This window comes from Diadema antillarum, unplaced genomic scaffold (genome assembly GCF_040938485.1).
Source record: "Diadema antillarum isolate AM-2024a unplaced genomic scaffold, OU_Dant_1.0 scf00000014, whole genome shotgun sequence".
In the NCBI taxonomy this organism is placed as follows: Eukaryota; Metazoa; Echinodermata; class Echinoidea; order Diadematoida; family Diadematidae; genus Diadema; species Diadema antillarum.
Genome location: NW_027270903.1, coordinates 3,608,500 through 3,626,841, shown reverse-complemented (window position 1 = coordinate 3,626,841; position 18,342 = coordinate 3,608,500). Strand labels below are relative to the sequence as shown.

The following is an 18,342-nucleotide window of genomic DNA, read 5'->3' as shown; positions in this document are numbered from 1 at the left end:
ACTTTTGGAAATAAAACAATTCCTTTGAAATTAATTTCTGTTTGACAGTTTAGGCACGATACAGTGCATATCAATAGTAAGACATAAATCTCTCCCTGAAACATACAAATAAATCAACGAGACATGATTGGTGGACACGAAGAGGTTTACCAACTTCAGCGTATTCACATCTAAGATGTGCACGGCACTGACAAACACAAGAAAAGAGAAATGTTTTGTAAATAGACTAGAGACACCTAACATTCCAAGATGTATGGACAATCTGCAATCTGAACTTTTTTTCCTAGATAACATACTTTGGGATCATAAGATACTTTGCCATTACAGACGTTGTTGCATGTATATTTGCTTTCTACCCATTTGTAGACCACTTTATATGGCACACTTAATTTTGCAAACGAGCATATGATCGGTGAACCATCATCCATGCACTGAGAAACTGAGAGATTTTGCTTCATGCGCATCACTGTGCCATGAGATGTGTTAAAGCAGATGGGCACACATCATCAATGCCTTTGTGCAAAGTGACTTCAGTCTGCCACTGTACACCTAGAGCATGAAATATTCACAACTCTTCCAAGTATCTACTGCCATAAATTTACCACAAAAATACATATAAATGTCCATGTGTGTGTGTGTGTCTTATATTTGTCATATGCAGTGATACATTGTACACATGGATGAACAGAATCACAATGGCACACCAAGTTTTATGTCCCACGTTTTGAGATTGTGTCAAGTCTTGGGTTTTGTGCGGTGTATAAAGGATTACAAACAAAATACCCAATTCCTCTGTTTTTCACTGAGTGTTAACGGGTTCCAGTGTAGGGCAATGTTGATATGGAATCGTTCTGAGATTGAGGCTCTCTAGAGAGGCCAGCTCTATTCATATATACTGCCGTAAGTAGGGAGCGTCCAGTCCAAGACCTCCTCCGGCTTGAACCACAGAGCGATCTCCTTCTTGGCTGTTTCGACACTGTCTGAGCCGTGGCAGATGTTACGGCCCAGATCGATGGAATAATCCCCACGGATGGAGCCTGGTTTAGACTTGAGCTGTGCAAATAACAAAAAAGTGATCACCAAATGTAACAAGAGATGCTCAAGAAAACTGTAAGTACCAACTCAAATTTGCTTCCCATAATTCAGAATTCATTTCAAGTACAGGTGAGCCACATTTTTTGTATAAAAATAATATCGCATTAAAACAGATCCATAGGTTACTTCATGAATACAGTGTACACACATGTAAGACCACAGACGTTTCTACCACACTAAGCCCCACATGTGGGTGTGAAACTTGTCTTTTTAGCATGCCTCCATCATATGTAAGAATTCAGACAGTGTTTAATATGGTTGTAGAAATTTTGCATGTGTATTATTTTGTAAACTCACATTTACACCAACTTTAATCTTTTTGTCATTGAATATTCAGTGTATTTGTAGTCACTAAGTGCCTTTCTATGTATTCCACAATGGAGGGGAAGCATCTGCTCACCATAGCCAAAGAATAAGTCACCTTCTCCTACACACATATGACCTATGCAGATAAATTGATAGATTGTATGCTATACAATACACATGATTTGTCAACTACAGTCCTGACCCCTGGGTACCTGGGATTAACCGGGACTTGCATCCAAGTTGTTGGGGATTTTAGCAAGTTTTTTTTCGAATTTTTCTTCAAAATGGTGAAATGTACTGTACGCATGCACATCCCATTCATGTCCAGACTCCAGAGTTGAAAATTTTGCATCTTGTAAAATTTACTAATTATAGCACCCGACTTGCAAAATTTGCAAAAATAACAACCTCACAAAATATATAACATTACTGTATAAAATACAATTGTACTTTCCTATCTATTCTTGAAGGAAGATAGGCATGAAAGACATCATTTTGAGCATTTTTTGCCCAAATGTGGGTTAAAGTGAATGAGTCTAGAATGAGATGTATGGTTGACATGACTTAATAGTTGATGGCACAATTTTTAGACACCTCTTCAGATTATACATGTTATGTATACAATGCAATACGAGATATTCCAGATGTATAGTAAAATACAGCCATGTACATGTAGGTATCCTCTGCCAACAAATAGAAAAAAAAAAGAGTGGGGACAAGGTTGACCATAAATGTTACTTGCACCATTAGTTCAGCATTTACAGGCTCCTATTAACTGTTTATTATTAATTCATAGTTGTTGTTGTTGTTTCCTGGGAGGTATGAGAAAATGATTGCTGGACGGGTAAGCATGCATGAAGCGGGCCATGGGGTGGGGGTTGGGGGAGACTTTATAGGTACAAATGTTTGTCATATTATACCCCTTACACTTTTACCTTGAACTCTTAATAAGATTAACACAGGACATAAGGGAGACACAAGACTGGACTCCAAGCATAGCTAAAATAGTGGATGGCTTGATGCTAGTATAATCGGTAGTAAAAATGAGCTGTTTACACACCACCAGGGAACATGTCCTGTCAAGGGATAAAATCAGAGGTGTATCCAGCAGGGCAATATAAACTCCAAACTAAAAGGCAGCAAGCAGGTGCCTGCCAAAACACTCACCGGATCAGTCTCGCCAAGCATTGCACGTCCCTGCTTCACGACATCCTTTCCTTCCCACACCTAGAAGGTACAAAAGAATGTCAATAACAACATGTTACTTGTTTACGTTCAATGAAACACACACGTCATTGTGCCGAAAATCTGCTAAGTAACTGATTTAACCCTGACAAGGCAAGTGCCAAATTGTGTCTTGCCCACTTGCGTAGAAGAAATTAATGTTTTTCTAACTCCCAGATTTTCATTGACCCGCCTATGACCTTCAACCTTGTGGTGACCTCCAACTCCCTAAGGGACATTTACCATCCAAGCAAACGGACAAAGGGATTAAAAGTTATGAACCATAATCGAAATGCGCCATAAAAACTTAACATTGGGCCCTACGAGTTAATTAATAGTCCTTCAAACTAAAAAAAAAAAAAAAATAACAAATTAAGTAATGAAATACTGAACAGGTTTTATTAAAGGAAATCAAAACCCAAAGAGCAATGTGAATTGAGTGTAAGCAGCAGTATTAGTAGACACATCAGTGAGTGTTTCGAAAATCGGACTATCAATGCAAAATATATTAATCTTTACGGTTTTGGTATTGTAATGACGGAATAGCATGACTCATAAGGAGACTATTAAGAGTTCAAGAGAATTCCACACAAATTCATTTTTTCATGAAAATTACACTCCATCAATTTGATTCTTTGTACTGACATTTGTTAAGGGTAGTACTAGTGAAGTGAAGTTGAGTAGTAGTGAAGTGGTCTTTCATTACGCTAAGAAAGTGAAATCATGTTGAATTTTCTCTATATTTTTTCTTTATATTGTTGTCCACACATGTAATAAACTCATGTAGTCTTCTTATCCAGTGGTTCCAACACCAAAACTTTTAAAATTCATAAGTTTTGCATCGATTGTCAAATTTTTCTCAAACTTTCCCTGATGTGTTCATTAAAGTACTAATGTTGCTGCTTTCACTTGATCCAAATTTCTCTTTGGGTTTTGTTTCCTTCAAAATCCTGGGGAATACAATAGACGAAGATAATAAAAGAAAAAAAAATGAAAGCAAGACAATATGACTACTTTCTTTCTGGTGATTGAGTTTGGCTTACCATGGCAAAGACTGGTCCACTGGAGATGAACTTGATAAGACCAGGGAAGAATGGCTTTTCCTTCAGATCTCCATAGTGTTGGTTCAAGAGAGCCTCCTCTGCCTGTTATGAGTGGAACATGGAAAATTTTCATTTTTTTTTTGTCTCTTTTTTTTTTGGGGGGGGTGGGGAGGGTGGGTGGTTAGGGAAGGCTAGAAAGTTGTTGCTTTATCATTTACCAAGGATTACCACAGATCTTTGTTTTGTTTTGTTTTTTAATCAGAGAACTTGAGTAGGCGTTAAATGACATTATCTCAGCAGATTTGCATAAATGGTCTACATCTACAGATCTATGAAAAAGTGTGCGTTCAAGCGCTCAAAGGTGAACCAAAGTGAACTGAACCAAATCGAACCGTACCATACTGTGTTACAATGTATATTCAGAGACTCTGTTGAGAAAGCATACATCGGCAGTCATGAGCTATTAGTTACAGGGGGTCACACATTTTGTAGCAAGGGGGTCACCGGTCATTAGACAAAAAAACCTGTCTATCCAGAGGAGTCTTTCATCATTTCTTTTTTTAAAACTTTTCTGGCCCTTGAAGCCACAGGTAGGAGGGGATTCTGTAAGTCGGCGTAATCTCTGCGCAACAAATCTCAACGACCGGGAAGAGTAAAATAGCTTGTTTGCAGCAGGCTTCGTACAGAGCGCTTATTTGCGGAAAGGGCCATTTTATTTTTTGATGAAGAGGCCCAATCAGGTGTCACTGCCCATAACACTTGCGAGTAGACCGAAAACTCCTGCTTGTGTTTTAAAGTGGGACTAAGCACACATGATGTTCATTTAATAGCTGTTTTATTATTAATAAAAGTGTCCCTGCCAGAAATAAATTTAAATTTACATGTAGGCACCCTGCCACATATTGGGTAGAAACTATTTTACTCTTGAGTCCTACAGACCGATCTTTCATAAGTTTCATTCAACTGCCTTCCCAGCTTTAAGAAGTAGCTCGTACTAGCTGCCTGCCGGAATTTGGTTCCTGGTGTATGAATTTGTATGATGTAAATGTATCCTGTACCAGGCTGTAGTGTAAACTCACTTGAACTGACCAGCCTTAAATTACTTTTACTTGCACCTCTGAGTTTCACACACTTTTTAATATTATTCTATTATATATTATTAACATATTGTTACCCAAACGTAACTCTCGTATATCTCGGCTGGTAGAATTGATCAGTATCACAATCCAGTCGTTAGTAGGCTCTAACGTTATGTGTTAGAGCAGAGAGGCCGGGCCTACCTGCCCTGCACACATACCCCACCCCACAGCTGATCTTTCACAATGAATGTTCTGGCAGATGATGTTGCTCTTGTTGCAACGTCAGCAAATGAGCTGAACAGCATGCTCCAGATAGTGTATGAATACTCCACTAAGTGGAGATACACTATCAATGCTGCCAAGAGTGCCGTCACCGTCACTGGTCCAGGTCCTCAGATAACACACCTGTGGCAGTTTGGATCAGATAGCATACCACAGGTATTGGTATTATCCGTTCTACTTGGTAACCATGACCAAAGTCCGAAGATGATCTCTACTGCCAACAAGGCTCTGTACGCACTTACAGGACTAGGCACCTTCCGCATGGGACTCACACCAACAGTCATACCATCCCTGTGGGAGTGCTTCTGCCTACCGCGTATGACCTACGGAACTGAGGTAACGTACCTCGCAAAGGCAATCTATGAATCACCTAGACAAGGCCCAGGAGACCTTGTTCAAAACCCTGCTAGGACTTCCTCGATCCACAGCCAACGAATCTGTGCACATATTGACCAGGCTTCCCAATGTTTCAGACAAGATAGCCATACTCCGGCTCAGGCTGCTCGGGAAGTTGATTACACTAACACCCAACAGGGTCGAGTACCGTTTGTTTCAGCACGTGTATACTGTGCCATCACCCGGGCTCCAAAACAACCAAAGCCTTCAAGACCCTTCTTCAGCAGTACAATCTTCCACCCTTAGAAGATGTCATGAACATGCCCACCACTTTCCAGCAGTGGAAGAGGATCACTAGTGCAGCAGTCATGGGTCACAGAGAAGACAAATCCAAAGAGGCAATGGCCACTTAGTCCACACTTTACCTTCTCAGTTCCTTGGACCCCTCTCAGGTTACTAGAACTTACTACCAGGTACCCTCCTCCCCGCCAGACTCGACTTGCATTCGCTTCAACAGGCAGTACCAGTTAAGTGTCAGCTGCTTTGTGGAGTCTATCCCACTAAGTAGTAAGTAACATCCATCTAACTTTGGTTGGGAAGCTACAGATTACTAACGTTAGATGCCCCTGTCAGATGCCCAAAGATGAGACCATCACACATCTCCTTGGGGAATGCGTGTTGTACACGGGAGAGGGAGATATAACTCGCACACCTACCAGAAAGATTACGGAAATTGCTCTCCCGGACACCCCAAGATAAGCAAGCCACACTCACAGCTGCCAGCCTGAGTCATACTCACCGGAACAAGTGACCCCAATATTTCCCGGGAAGAATCTTCAATTCTCCACATCAAGTTCCTTTGCTTCCTGGCTGTATTGCATGTGATCCGCTCATTGCTCATGACTATCATGACATTATAACCTCTTCATACCTGCTGCTTGATCTGTTGCTTCATCTCGTCTTCCTCATTTCTCCTGCTCTATTTAATTATTGTGTTGATTCTTGTCTCTTGTCTCCGGCTTGACCTAGTGTCTATGTCATGATCTGATGACCACATTAGTAGACAATCAGTGTTTTACTAAATTTCTGCGAATCTAACGCAGTTCTCAAGGACTGGAGGAAGTCAAAAAAAGAAGAAGAAAAATGGGCATACACTGTAACTGTTAAATGTCAATGACAATCTTCAACTTTACTGGGTGGGCGTGCGTCATCATCGCATAAATAGGTAGGCCTAGATCTATATAGATCTAGATCTTTTACTTAGTAAATTCAAATACTGGTATAGACACTCTTTACTCGGAATTGAATGAGCTGTAAAAGGGATTAAATTTAATTTACTTCTACAAGCTAACTAGCCAGACTCTAACGTTATCGCGTTAGTATTCAAGACCATTATTTCTAACATGTGAACATTGCATGTGATGAACATCATGGTGAACGGATACGGATGTACCAAATTAGGATTGCTAATTTATTTACCTTCATGAATTTTGCAGCAACCATCTTATATCCGCGCTGTTCAAAACGCTTGACGATATCTGCGATGAGTCCCCTCTGGACTCCATCAGGCTTTACCATGATGAAAGTACGCTCTGCCGCCATTGTGTCGTTTATCAATGCAGAAAATGCAGAAAATACAGAGAGCAGAGTGCAGACCATGTGGGATACACGAAGCGTTAGTTGCAAGAGAGACTTTACGCTGACCTCTATTTAGCTCTACGGACAGTGTGTAACTGTTCACATAAGCCTATTCATTTACCGGCGCGGCACACACACCAAGTACAAAGCAAAGCACTGTGAGTTGAAATTTTCGTGCATTATCTGTGCAGTAAAGGTGTGTGCCATGTGCATATTGATGCGCATACGCGGAGCGGACGAGCTAGCTACGGAAAAGTCGCACAATGACGAGCGCACAATCACGTTCACCCACGCGGAGCAAACACACACTAATTTTCGTACCACGTGTACACTGGCAGCCAGACACCTCTATACATCTCACCGTGGGGTGGGGGTGTGGGGTGGGGGTAACAAAGGGGGAGCTACTCACGGGGTCACATGAGGAAGCTTTTTACAATCTAGAATTGAAATTCAGCGATGTGGTCCCAAAAGTAAGGGAAAACAATGTCAGGAGGATCGAGAGCATTAAAAGTATTAAAAAAAAAATGAAAGAATGTTAATTTGTATTGATTCATAATACCTTCAACATCACTTTTGCGATGAAACGAATACTAGAAGCAGTCCATATATCTTTAAATATTTTTCTTCCGATCACTTGGATATGCCTACAATATATGTATATATATATATATATATATATATATATATATATATATATATATATGTATGTATATATATGAGATTAAAACCTAACTGGCGAGGAAATTAAGCGCATGTTTTAGAAGCAAGACACCAAACAGGTTAGTCATCGCATTCTTCAGCAGCGACCAGGATGCGATGTGATGTTAGATTAAATTCTGGTTGTGGTCTCATCTGTCAATCATTGCTAAAGTAGGCCTACTACTTAGTACTATGATTATGAATACACCCTCCCAGAGAACGAGCATAGTGCATGTTTCCTCGCCATGTCTTTTGTTAGTCACACTAAATATCACAGAAACATGCAAGTTATGCTGAGGGGAAGGTGCATTCAGGACAATGTCTTTTGTCAGTACAACAGCAGCAGTACTTCAGCAATGATTGACAAATGATGTCACGACCAGAATCTTGGTTTGCAAGGTGTGCGTGTGTGTGTGTGTGTTGTTGTTTGTTTTTGTTTTTTTTTTTGGGGGGGGGCGTATGCAAGTAATCTTAAGAAAAATATAAGAAAAATTATTCAAAAATATATGGATTAAGTGTTTCTAGATATTTGTTTCACTGCAAAATTGGTGTTGAGGGTATCATAAATCAACACAACTTGACATGCATTTGTATGTCATTAAAAAAAAAATCCTGACAGAAGGATATTGGGTATTGATGTCATGTGCTTTTGTGGTCGGGTCGCGATAGATAAAATATGCGTGCATTTATATTTATACAGTACGGAGTATAGGGACCTATGTACTTACAAAGGCGTTTCATTCATCTCTCAAGTTACACATTTTTTATCAGTGATACATTGTTCTAAACTCTTGAATAATAAATGCAGACAATACATTCTGCTTGTGCTTTTTAGTAGGCTCCTATAGTTTCTTCAAATTATAACATTTATTTGCTTTTATTTGTTTATTTTTATCACAAATTGACTGTCCTGTTTTGTGTGGAAGTTCTATTTCAATGAAATCAAATGGAATGTAAAATTGTGTGAGGTGTAGAATACAGAACACAATGAATAGGCCTAACTAAACAATAATAATAATAAAGTAAAGTTACCCAATGGACTAGTGGGTGGGGTGATTGGGCTATCATTAGGCCTATACATTCTTTAGCACGTTGCAAAAAACTGGAACTGTGCACATTTTTGGGGTGCCTATACGAACCCGACGCACCCGCTTGTTAGGGCCTGCAGTAATCATACATGGCCGGCGGAATCGGGGGGCCAAATCTCCCCCCCCCCCCCACACTTTTTTTTTTTTTTTTTTTTTGCACATTTACTTAGCTAGCCTAGGGTATCATCAGTTTGGCCCCTCTCTCTCTTTTTTTTTTTTTTTTTTTTTTTTTTTTTTTTTTTAGTGCAAAAGTGCATAAGCGGAACTAGAAAGAACTCCAGCACCAAAATAATTTCCCACTTTTTTGGCAACCCAGGGTGCAACCAATAATAATTCAACAAAATGGCTCATTTTCATTTGGTACCACAGGGTACCATTTATGTCATCAGATATAAAAGTGTGAGCGTGGTAAGGCTTTGTTTTAGTGCTGAAGACCTTTCATTTATTTATTTATTTATTTTTGCTGCTTGCTTGTTAGATCATGAAACCTGGAAGTGCCCCCTCGCCCCCCCCCCCCCCCTTCTTCTTTTTTTAAAGTGGGGCCGGCGCGCCGTCATAGCCCCTCCTCATCATGGTAAGGAGATCCCATTTCTTTTCTTTTTTTTTTCTTTTTTCTTTAAAGATGTGGATGCTGAGCTGGAGGCGAGGGCGTCGAAGACGGTCGAGGGGTACATACCGTATACGGGGTGGGTAGGCCGGGGGTGGTGGAGGTGGGTTGTGATGATGGGGGTGCAGGTGGGGTGCGGTGGTAGTGGGGGTGGGGCAGGTGAATTGCCAGAGATAAACGCACACGTGTGCTGACGTACACCTCACCGCACCGCCCGCCTATCACTTACACACAGGCAGGGCAATACTGCAGTACATGCATGGAGCTGTAGCTCCATGGTACATGTATTCTCTTGCATCTTCATGCGCTATGCATTCCCTGCATAAAGTAGTGCCAACGGCGAAGTGGAGAACTGCAACATGGCGTGAGTTGTTGTCGTATTATCCTGAATATACACTTTACCTCGGATATTTGCATGTTTGTACAACGTTATTCTTTTCTATTCTTTTATCCAGGTCTAACAAAGTAACATTCAAGATCACCTTAACGTCGGATCCGAAATTACCGTTCAAAGTGTGAGTAGATAAACATATGTTCTCTACACAATGTGGTCCCACACATTGATTATTATGTTGCTGATTTGGTTTCTTGACCCTGTGCTGTGGCATGTGGATGCGTGCATGGCTGGATGATGTGTAGTGCAGTGGCCAGGCCAGGAATCAGGATTCAAATAAATAATGTTAATGGACGTGTAACACCGACTGTGCAAAAAATGGGATGGCAGAATGGAGGTTGAAAGAAGCTTGTCCCCATATCTATCAATATCAGTCCGGGAAACCCGCTCATGAGGACCTCCCCCGCGTACGTACGAGGATGGTCCCTCCTCATGAGGACCTCCCCCCGCCTCATGAGGCCCCCCGGGGAATGCCTCATGAGGCCCCCCATTCACTTCTTATTCATCTCACATCTGACGTATAAATTGCCGCAACTTTGCACGGTGATTTTTTGTTACACACACATGTCCACTATCCATGATGAAAAGAAGAAAAAATCCTGTCTGGTTTTTTTTTCAAAAATCGAGTTTTAATCAACCGATGCAGAGCGCCCATCAAAACACGGGCGCCAGCGCGTTCGCACAATGCAAGACTGCCGCACCTAGCGGCCTGATCCGACTAAATATTTTCGATGCTTTTTTCTGCGGCTCTCACCTCTCCGCGCACGAATCAGCCTCGTGAAGCTGAAGTCTGACATCTTTTTACACAAATTCGTAACGAGAAAAATTAAATCAGTACTAACCTGATCTTGTCCATATATTCCAAATTACTATTCCACACTGATAGAGTAGGTGGGTACATGACATACTCCAGTTTGTTAGCAAAATAATCACTTTGTAGGTATGACGAGTTCACTTTCTTCGTCAATTCCGCCCACGATTCCGCCGTTTGGGCGCTTTTTCTGGAATCATCCCGCGACGCGACGTACGTCGCATCACATCACGCATCCAGCACATACCAGAATGGTATGTGTTGGATGCGTGATGTGATGCGACGTACGTCGCGTCGCGGGATGATTCCAGAGAAAGCGCCCAAACGGTAAGCGGGCGGCGGAATCGTGGGCGGAATTGACAAAGAAAGTGAACTCGTCATACCTACAAAGTGATTATTTGTGTAAAAAGATGTCAGACTTCAGCTTCACGAGGCTGATTCGTGCGCGGAGAGGTGAGAGCCGCAGAAAAAAGCATCGAAAATATTTAGTCGGATCAGGCCGCTAGGTGCGGCAGTCTTGCATTGTGCGAACGCGCTGGCGCCCGTGTTTTGATGGGCGCTCTGCATCGGTTGATTAAAACTCGATTTTTGAAAAAAAAAACAGACAGGATTTTTTCTTCTTTTCATCATGGATAGTGGACATGTGTGTGTAACAAAAAATCACCGTGCAAAGTTGCGACAATTTATACGTCAGATGTGAGATGAATAAGAAGTGAATGGGGGGCCTCATGAGGCGTTCCCCGGGGGGCCTCATGAGGCGGGGGGAGGTCCTCGTGAGGAGGGACCATCCTCGTACGCGGGGGCGGTCCTCATGAGCGGGTTTCCCGGACTGATATGGGCCCATGGCATGCCCTTGACCGAAAGATCGGTCTGTATCTGTCCGTCGGGGAATGTTCCGCGGAGATTGCGTCTGGCTTCACGGATCCCCTCCATATACAGACCGAAGTCAATGATTGCGGCTCCTGTGTGGAGCAGTCGCGCACAGATCAAACGTTACGATAAACCAAATTTCAGACTGCTTTTTTACATTCAAACAAGTTTGACATGACATGACACATTATGCAGCAATATTTGGGATAAATTTCTCACATTGTGCAATCGAAATACTCACATAAACTCGGTTATAACGCAGAAATTTTATCGATATCGCAACATCGCCGTTCGCAAGCTGTAAGTCGCCATTTTGAATCTGTAAACCAATCACATGCGAGGTACGTGTTTTAGTAAAACAAACACGTAGAAACTACCTCGCATGTGATTGGCTAATAGATTCATAGTGTATGTTTCTGCAGTTTGAACGTGACGACGCGACAGGCTGTGTTTTACGTTGAAAATTCTACTAAAATGTTGGATTATTCATTAATCTGGTGAGTGTAATGTATTCTTAAAAAGCAAATTTCACTATACAAGCTTAAATTTGCCGACCTAGGGCCGTGAATTAGACGCAATCGAGAAGGGTGAGGTACCTCACCCAATTTTCCATAGAGACAGTGGTTAAGAACATCCACACAGCAATGGGTACTGCAACCTTCAGTCTGTATACGGAGGACAGCGTTAATGGCAAAATATAAAAAGAGTCCTCCGGACAGACGGATCTTTCTGTCTAGGCATGCCCCAGCTATATCATATGACGAAATGAATGGCGGTGAATGAAGTGTGGACCTATTTCACGATAATGAAAACATTGTCATACAATAGTTAATGTGCATGATCACCACAAAAGCTGCATAATTTGAGTGGGCATGGGTTGTTTGCAGAATTTATGCCTGGAGTATTAAAGAAAGCATGAAAAAGCACATTATAAAAAGTCATTAAAATGATTGTTCATGAATGATAATTCAAATTCTTATTAAGAGAGTCTGTACACACAAGCCACCAGCCCATGATTCGACAACAACGCTATCCAAAATTTGATGGCCTGCTTTGTGTAGAAACCAATGTATTTTTGCGCACGTTCATACCTTGGTACGGGTGCACGGTGCTGATGCCGATTATTTTAATATTAAAAAGTATTAAGGTGGAACAAAATAAAGATTTACAATTACATTATTTTTCTAAACCTCTTCTTTAGTACATTTATTTTGTGGTTACAAAGCACTTCCATTATAATGAACAGGATTTTAACAACATCCCGGTTACAATGAAGTAAAAATTCAGGCCATAACATTATTTAATAGTAATACCTGCTCTGCCACGCGTTTGGGTTTTTTATTGTTTATTTGTTTGGTTGTGAAATTTTGATATAACAAAAAAAAAACAACAACCAGGTCCAGAGAACTTTGTATAACAGGAGTCCACTGTGCACACTATCACTAGCTCTAGTCTGTAGGGTCAGGGTCTTTGTGATAAAAATTTTGTGCTCTGTACTTCCCTCTTCTTTGGCTTTTGAAAGTGCATGTATTGTAGTTGCTTGTAGTTATCAAGTTATTTGTTACTTCACTAAACAGAGTTTTGTGTAATTTTTGTGCTGCTTTTGTAGTATGTGTGTTTAAATATAAATCTACCATTATTTTCCTCTCTTTGCTGTGATAGACTGAGTGTACCGGAGGCTACTCCTTTTACTGCTGTTCTCAAATTTGCAGCAGAAGAGGTGAGTGGAGAAATTACATCATTGTGTTGTTGTTATTTTGATTTTGAGTTATGTGTCATTCAGTTGTGAATATTTACGCCTAATACCTACTATGATTTATACTAATATCTTGTTTTCCTTTAAAGAAAATTTAGATTACAAAGGAGAAAAAAAATAAACAAAATAATAGAGGTGGGCTATAGAGGGTCAATTTTAGGTCATATTTTCAGAACATGCTCATCACACCTTAGTTTGATGACTTTTTGCCTGCTGACACCATTTTTGAAAAAAAGAACGAAAAAAATGCAAAATCCGGGGTGCCCCGGCCTAAATCGTAAAAAATCCAAGATGGCCGCCGTTTTGGCTTTAAACATACATTTTTGGCTATAACTCTGCGATTTTTCGGTCTATTGTGATGGTTTTGGTGTCTAACCCCATGTTTTAGGGGTCAAGGAAATGGATTATCACGATAATTTTAGTGGAAAACCTAAGCTTCTACATGAAACTAACCTTTTTCCCATATTTAGGGTTAAATTTCCTTCTCCTTTATCCCTTACCCAACCGCCATTTTTTGCCTTTTTTTCCCGCATTTTTTTCAAGTCATGTTAACTACCATACTTTTAACAACAAGTTCTAGCAATCCATTTTTTTTTTCTACTGACAATACAGCAAGAAATATACAAACAACTTACGGTATACATGTATGTGTCATGCCAATACTGGTATGTGGCTGGTGCATTCAGAATGCATGGTAACTGTGGAACCAGTATTAGATACTGTATCTGCTTTATAGTGTCCATTAAATTTTGGTCCTAAGACCTTTAACAATATAAATAAATAGAATAATAAAGAATAACAAATAGCTTACACATGGTTTACATACATGTATGTGTTATGCACATGTCGGTATATAGTGTGGCTTGTGCATTCAGGATGCATGGTACATTGTAACAGAAGCCAGTGCTTATACTGTATCTGCTTTGTAGTGCTGATAAACATTTGGTATTCACACCTGTAGTGCATGACACATGTAAACCATGTATAATGTAAATTATTCGTATTTCTTTCTGTATTGCAAGAAAACACCATATTGATAGCTAGAACTATTATTAAGAGTATGGAAGTAGTTAACATGACTTGAAAAAAATACGGAAAAAAGTGCAAAAAATGGCGGTTGGGGTAGGGGTAAAGGAGAAGGAACATTTATTCTATATCTATTTATCTATATTGTTAAAAGTCTTAGGACCAAAATGTTAATGGTCACTATAAAGCAGATACAGTATTTCATACTGGTTCCACAGTTACCATGCATTCTGAATGCACCAGCCACATACCAGTATTGGCATGACACATACATGTACATGTATACCATAAGTTATTTGTATATTTCTTGCTGTATTGTCAGTAGAAAAAAAAATGGATTGCTAGAACTTGTTATTAAAAGTATGGTAGTTAACATGACTTGAAAAAAATGCGGAAAAAAAAGGCAAAAAATGGCGGTTGGGGTAGGGGTAAAGGAGAAGGAAATTTAACCCTAAATATGGGTAAAAGGTTAGTTTCATGTAGAAGCTTAGGTTTTCCACTAAAATTATCATGATAATCCATTTCTTTGACCCCTAAAACATAGGGTTAAACACCAAAATCATCACAATAGACCAACAAATAGCCAAGTTACGGCCAAAAATGTCTTTTTAAAGCCGAAACGGCGGCCATCTTGGATTTTTTACGATTTCGGCCGGGGCACCCCGGATTTTGCATTTTTTTTCGTTCTTTTTTCAAAAATGGTGTCAGTAGGCAAAAAAGTCATCAAACTAAGGTGTGATGAGCATGTTCTGAAAATGTCACCCTCTATAGCCCACCTCTAAAAATAAATCACTTCATTAGGAATAGATAAAATAAATCACATCAGGAATGAATAAAATAAATCAGAAATAAATGAAATAAATCACTTCATCAGGATGATTAGTGTATGTGCAAGACTCTATTCTGAATTATTCAAAACCTTACAATGTAATGTGTGCACACAGAATGTCCAAGTTCCTAAAGTGAGTGTCACAGAGTTTATTTGGCAGGAAAAAAAAGTATTGCAGTTGCCAGCAGTATGAACTGCATATACAATAACATGTACATTTGTATCCCTCATCTCTTTTACATTTAAAAAAGAATGGAACTACCGCATATTTCTACTTTTCATATTTCTCCTTTCTTTTCAACAGTTCAGAGTTCCTCCGGCCACTAGTGCGATCATCACAAATGGTAAGATTTTAAGAACCAATCATCTTTGCCATGTACTAAGGGGGTGCTATTTTTGTGGGGGAAGGGGATTATGTTTTTTTTTTTTCTGAATGTCAGCTTGATTAAGGGCATCAAGTCATAATTCCATGCAGATCTTTACTGCTCACATCCTGTTATGTGACTCTAAGGGCGGGATTTCACTGAGCACGCGAACGATTTGCGAAGGACGCGAATGACAAAATCCAACATTCGGAAAAGTTTTTCTCCGAATGCGTTCCGACAAAGAAGCCGAAAACTATTCTTGCGCAATTTGTGCGAAGTTTCCACGACGTATGTGCGAATGTCGTGTGTATCATTGTTCAAGTACAGTATGTTACCTACACGAAGAACACGCGACGCAAATGTGAACAACGTAAAATTTTCAATAATCATGGGATAAAATGTACCCAAGGAGAGGTGGAAGCTGACTTGAGTTGATTTTTTTTCCTTTCCTCTATTTCTCCTTTCTTTTTCTCTCATTTTTCTATCGACTGGTTGCCTACATTTTTTCCCCCTAGGTCCTATCTCCACTAGTAAAGCATTCGATTCTTTTTTTGCAGTTCCTCCAAAAACATAATCTCTATATACAGTTCAAATGAAATTTTGCATACTTTAGATTAATATTAAGTGTATTCTGCGATTTTTTTTGTGTATATCAAACATGTCTTTTTCTTTGGTAGTCTTTAATATCTTTTGTTACTGTTATTGTTTGATGTTTGGATGTATGGTACGATTTTTATTTGTAGAAAACGTATAGGTCATACATCCCCAAACGTGCGCCAAACGTTCGCGAGAATGTCTCAAAAGGTACGCGAACAGTTTGCGATTACGTCGTAAAATGATCGGAAAAGCTTCGCAGATTTCGCGTAACATACGCGAGACATTCTCCAAAAGTTTCGGAGTCTGTTTGGGGTTTCACGAACATTTTGCGAACATCGTGCGTGTCTTGCGAAGGTCTTGCGCATATGACGAGGCTTTGAAGACACTTTCGAGAACAATTCACGAGCAAATCACGACCAAATGTGCGGAAAAGGTTCGCAAAAAATTTCAAACTTTTTTGAAATCATCGCCGAAGTAAAAAACGACATTCGCCAACAATTGACAACGCTTCCGAACCCTCACGTTCGTTTGGCGATCTTTTGCAGACTAAAATACGAATGCTTGATTTTGCCATTCGCGTCCTTCGCAAATCGTTTGCGTGCTCCGTGAAATCCCACCCTTAGCACTCTCAAGCCTTAACTATTCAAGCATTTAGGTTTGTAATACGGTGCTTGAAGGGATGGTGTAGTATTGGTTGAGATGGAGAATTGTTTGAATAGTATACAGTATATCTCATTCATGAGTGTTGTTTATGGAGAACATGGAGGAAGCTGATATTATAGGTTAAAGGGACATTCCAGATGATTTTCATAATTTCACATCATGTAGTACATAAATCGACAACTCCACGTATAGATTTGTGGAATTTATTGTAGTTCTTGAGCAGAACAACAATACTTTGAAAAACCTTAAACAAATCACACTGAACAAGGATGATGACATAAGAGGTTCACATATTTCAGAAATGTGCTCAGTATAATTCCATTGCAATACCGCTTGCTTGCGAGTTCACCTGTGTATAATCTATGCATGCCTTCTTCTTTTGTTCTGCTTCCTTGAGCCCCAACTCATACATTCCTATGGTGACTCTGCCATGTCATCATCCTTGTTCATTGCAATTTGTTCTAAATTTTGAAAAAATTCTTATTCTTCATCCCAATTATCACAAATTCTGAAACTTTGTCCTCCGTATAACTAATTTATAGTTGTTCAAATGTAAAAATCTTACAATCATCCGGAGGTCTCCTTTAAGCAAGAAAAAACAACAACAACAAATTCACACATACACACACACACACTACCGGTAGCCTGTTTGCTTCATGTCTTTCAGTAGCAATGAAGTGTCAGAGCTAATTTTGTCCAACCACAATTTACAATAAGCTATAGTCAATGACCTGTATGTTTTCAATCACATCTTTCTTTCTTTTTTGAATCTTTGAAAAGAAAACAAAGGAGGAAATTGGAATATTCTGGCAAGTGCATCAGTTTGTAAACATCAATCTTTCTAGCGTAATTGAATTACTGGTTACTCAATGTAGTGTACCATCCCATTTCAGTAAACATTTCAGCAACTCTCAACTGATAATGTGCGCATTCTAAAATTGTGTTTCGTTGATGGTTTCAGATGGCATTGGAATCAATCCAGCGCAGAGTGCAGGCAATGTGTTTCTCAAGCATGGATCAGAGCTGAGACTTATACCAAGGGACAGAGTTGGAACAAAGCTATGATGGATGTTCTGCAATATTCTAGCATGCCGGTTTAACTTTGAACTGACAAGGACTCTTGACAATAGGTCATATTATTCTTATTTTTATCATATTATGCATATAGATATATATACATTGTAAAAACAAAACAAAAATAAACATAGTCATGGTTACAACCTGTTTATCAGTTATTGCATGCCCTCAGTGTCCGTAATACATGTATATGAGTGTGAGAGTAATTAGTGTGAATGGAGTAACAGTTGTGTCAAATGATGCCATCATTCCAAGTATTGAAGTGGCACATGTTGCATACAGTGATACAAGATACTCACATGCTAAATGAAGTCACTGTGTTTGTTTGTTTGTTTTTTCTTGTTCTTTTTTTTTCTATGGAGAATGCTGAATCTGCACTTCCAATATTCATTTTATTGTGGTTCAAATAATTTAATTTTTTTTTAATGTTTATTTTTTAGACTTTGAAGGAATAGAAGGTAATGAAAAGAGAAATTATTCATGCTATACTATGTACTTGGACTTTTTTTTTTTGTCTGGAGGCCAGCCCAAGTACAAGCGTGTATATACACTTGCAA

At 39.6% G+C, this 18,342-nt stretch overlaps 2 protein-coding genes across 2 annotated transcripts; one reads left to right on the top strand and one right to left on the bottom strand.

Moving 5' to 3' along the window:
• Positions 1–535: 535 nt before the first annotated feature.
• Positions 536–7,046, bottom strand: LOC139722982 (nucleoside diphosphate kinase B-like). The gene is made up of 4 exons (XM_071634264.1): positions 6,845–7,046; positions 3,669–3,770; positions 2,569–2,628; positions 536–1,053 (listed from the first exon to the last, which is right to left on the bottom strand). The coding sequence occupies exons 1-4, from the start codon at positions 7,022–7,024 to the stop codon at positions 883–885; spliced, it is 513 nt and encodes a 170-aa protein (XP_071490365.1). The 5' UTR covers positions 7,025–7,046; the 3' UTR covers positions 536–882.
• A 2,694-nt stretch (positions 7,047–9,740) lies between these two features.
• Positions 9,741–18,091, top strand: LOC139722971 (ubiquitin-fold modifier 1-like). Its single transcript, XM_071634254.1, has 5 exons — positions 9,741–9,761; positions 9,853–9,912; positions 13,135–13,192; positions 15,388–15,427; positions 17,670–18,091. Exons 1-5 carry the CDS (start codon positions 9,757–9,759, stop codon positions 17,771–17,773), a joined length of 267 nt encoding a protein of 88 aa, XP_071490355.1. The 5' UTR covers positions 9,741–9,756; the 3' UTR covers positions 17,774–18,091.
• The last annotated feature ends 251 nt before the right edge of the window (positions 18,092–18,342 follow it).

Excerpts from the sequence above, each read along its gene's own strand:
- LOC139722982 (XM_071634264.1), bottom strand. The coding sequence starts at position 7,024 with ATGGTCTGCACTCTGCTCTCTGTATTTTCTGCATTTTCTGCATTGATA. Across the intron at positions 3,771-6,844 it reads TTGCTGCAAAATTCATGAAG|GCAGAGGAGGCTCTCTTGAA; the intron begins GTAAATAAATTA and ends CACTCATAACAG. Across the intron at positions 1,054-2,568 it reads TGCTTGGCGAGACTGATCCG|CTCAAGTCTAAACCAGGCTC; the intron begins GTGAGTGTTTTG and ends TTATTTGCACAG.
- LOC139722971 (XM_071634254.1), top strand. Across the intron at positions 9,913-13,134 it reads CCGAAATTACCGTTCAAAGT|ACTGAGTGTACCGGAGGCTA; the intron begins GTGAGTAGATAA and ends TTGCTGTGATAG. Across the intron at positions 13,193-15,387 it reads TCAAATTTGCAGCAGAAGAG|TTCAGAGTTCCTCCGGCCAC; the intron begins GTGAGTGGAGAA and ends TCTTTTCAACAG.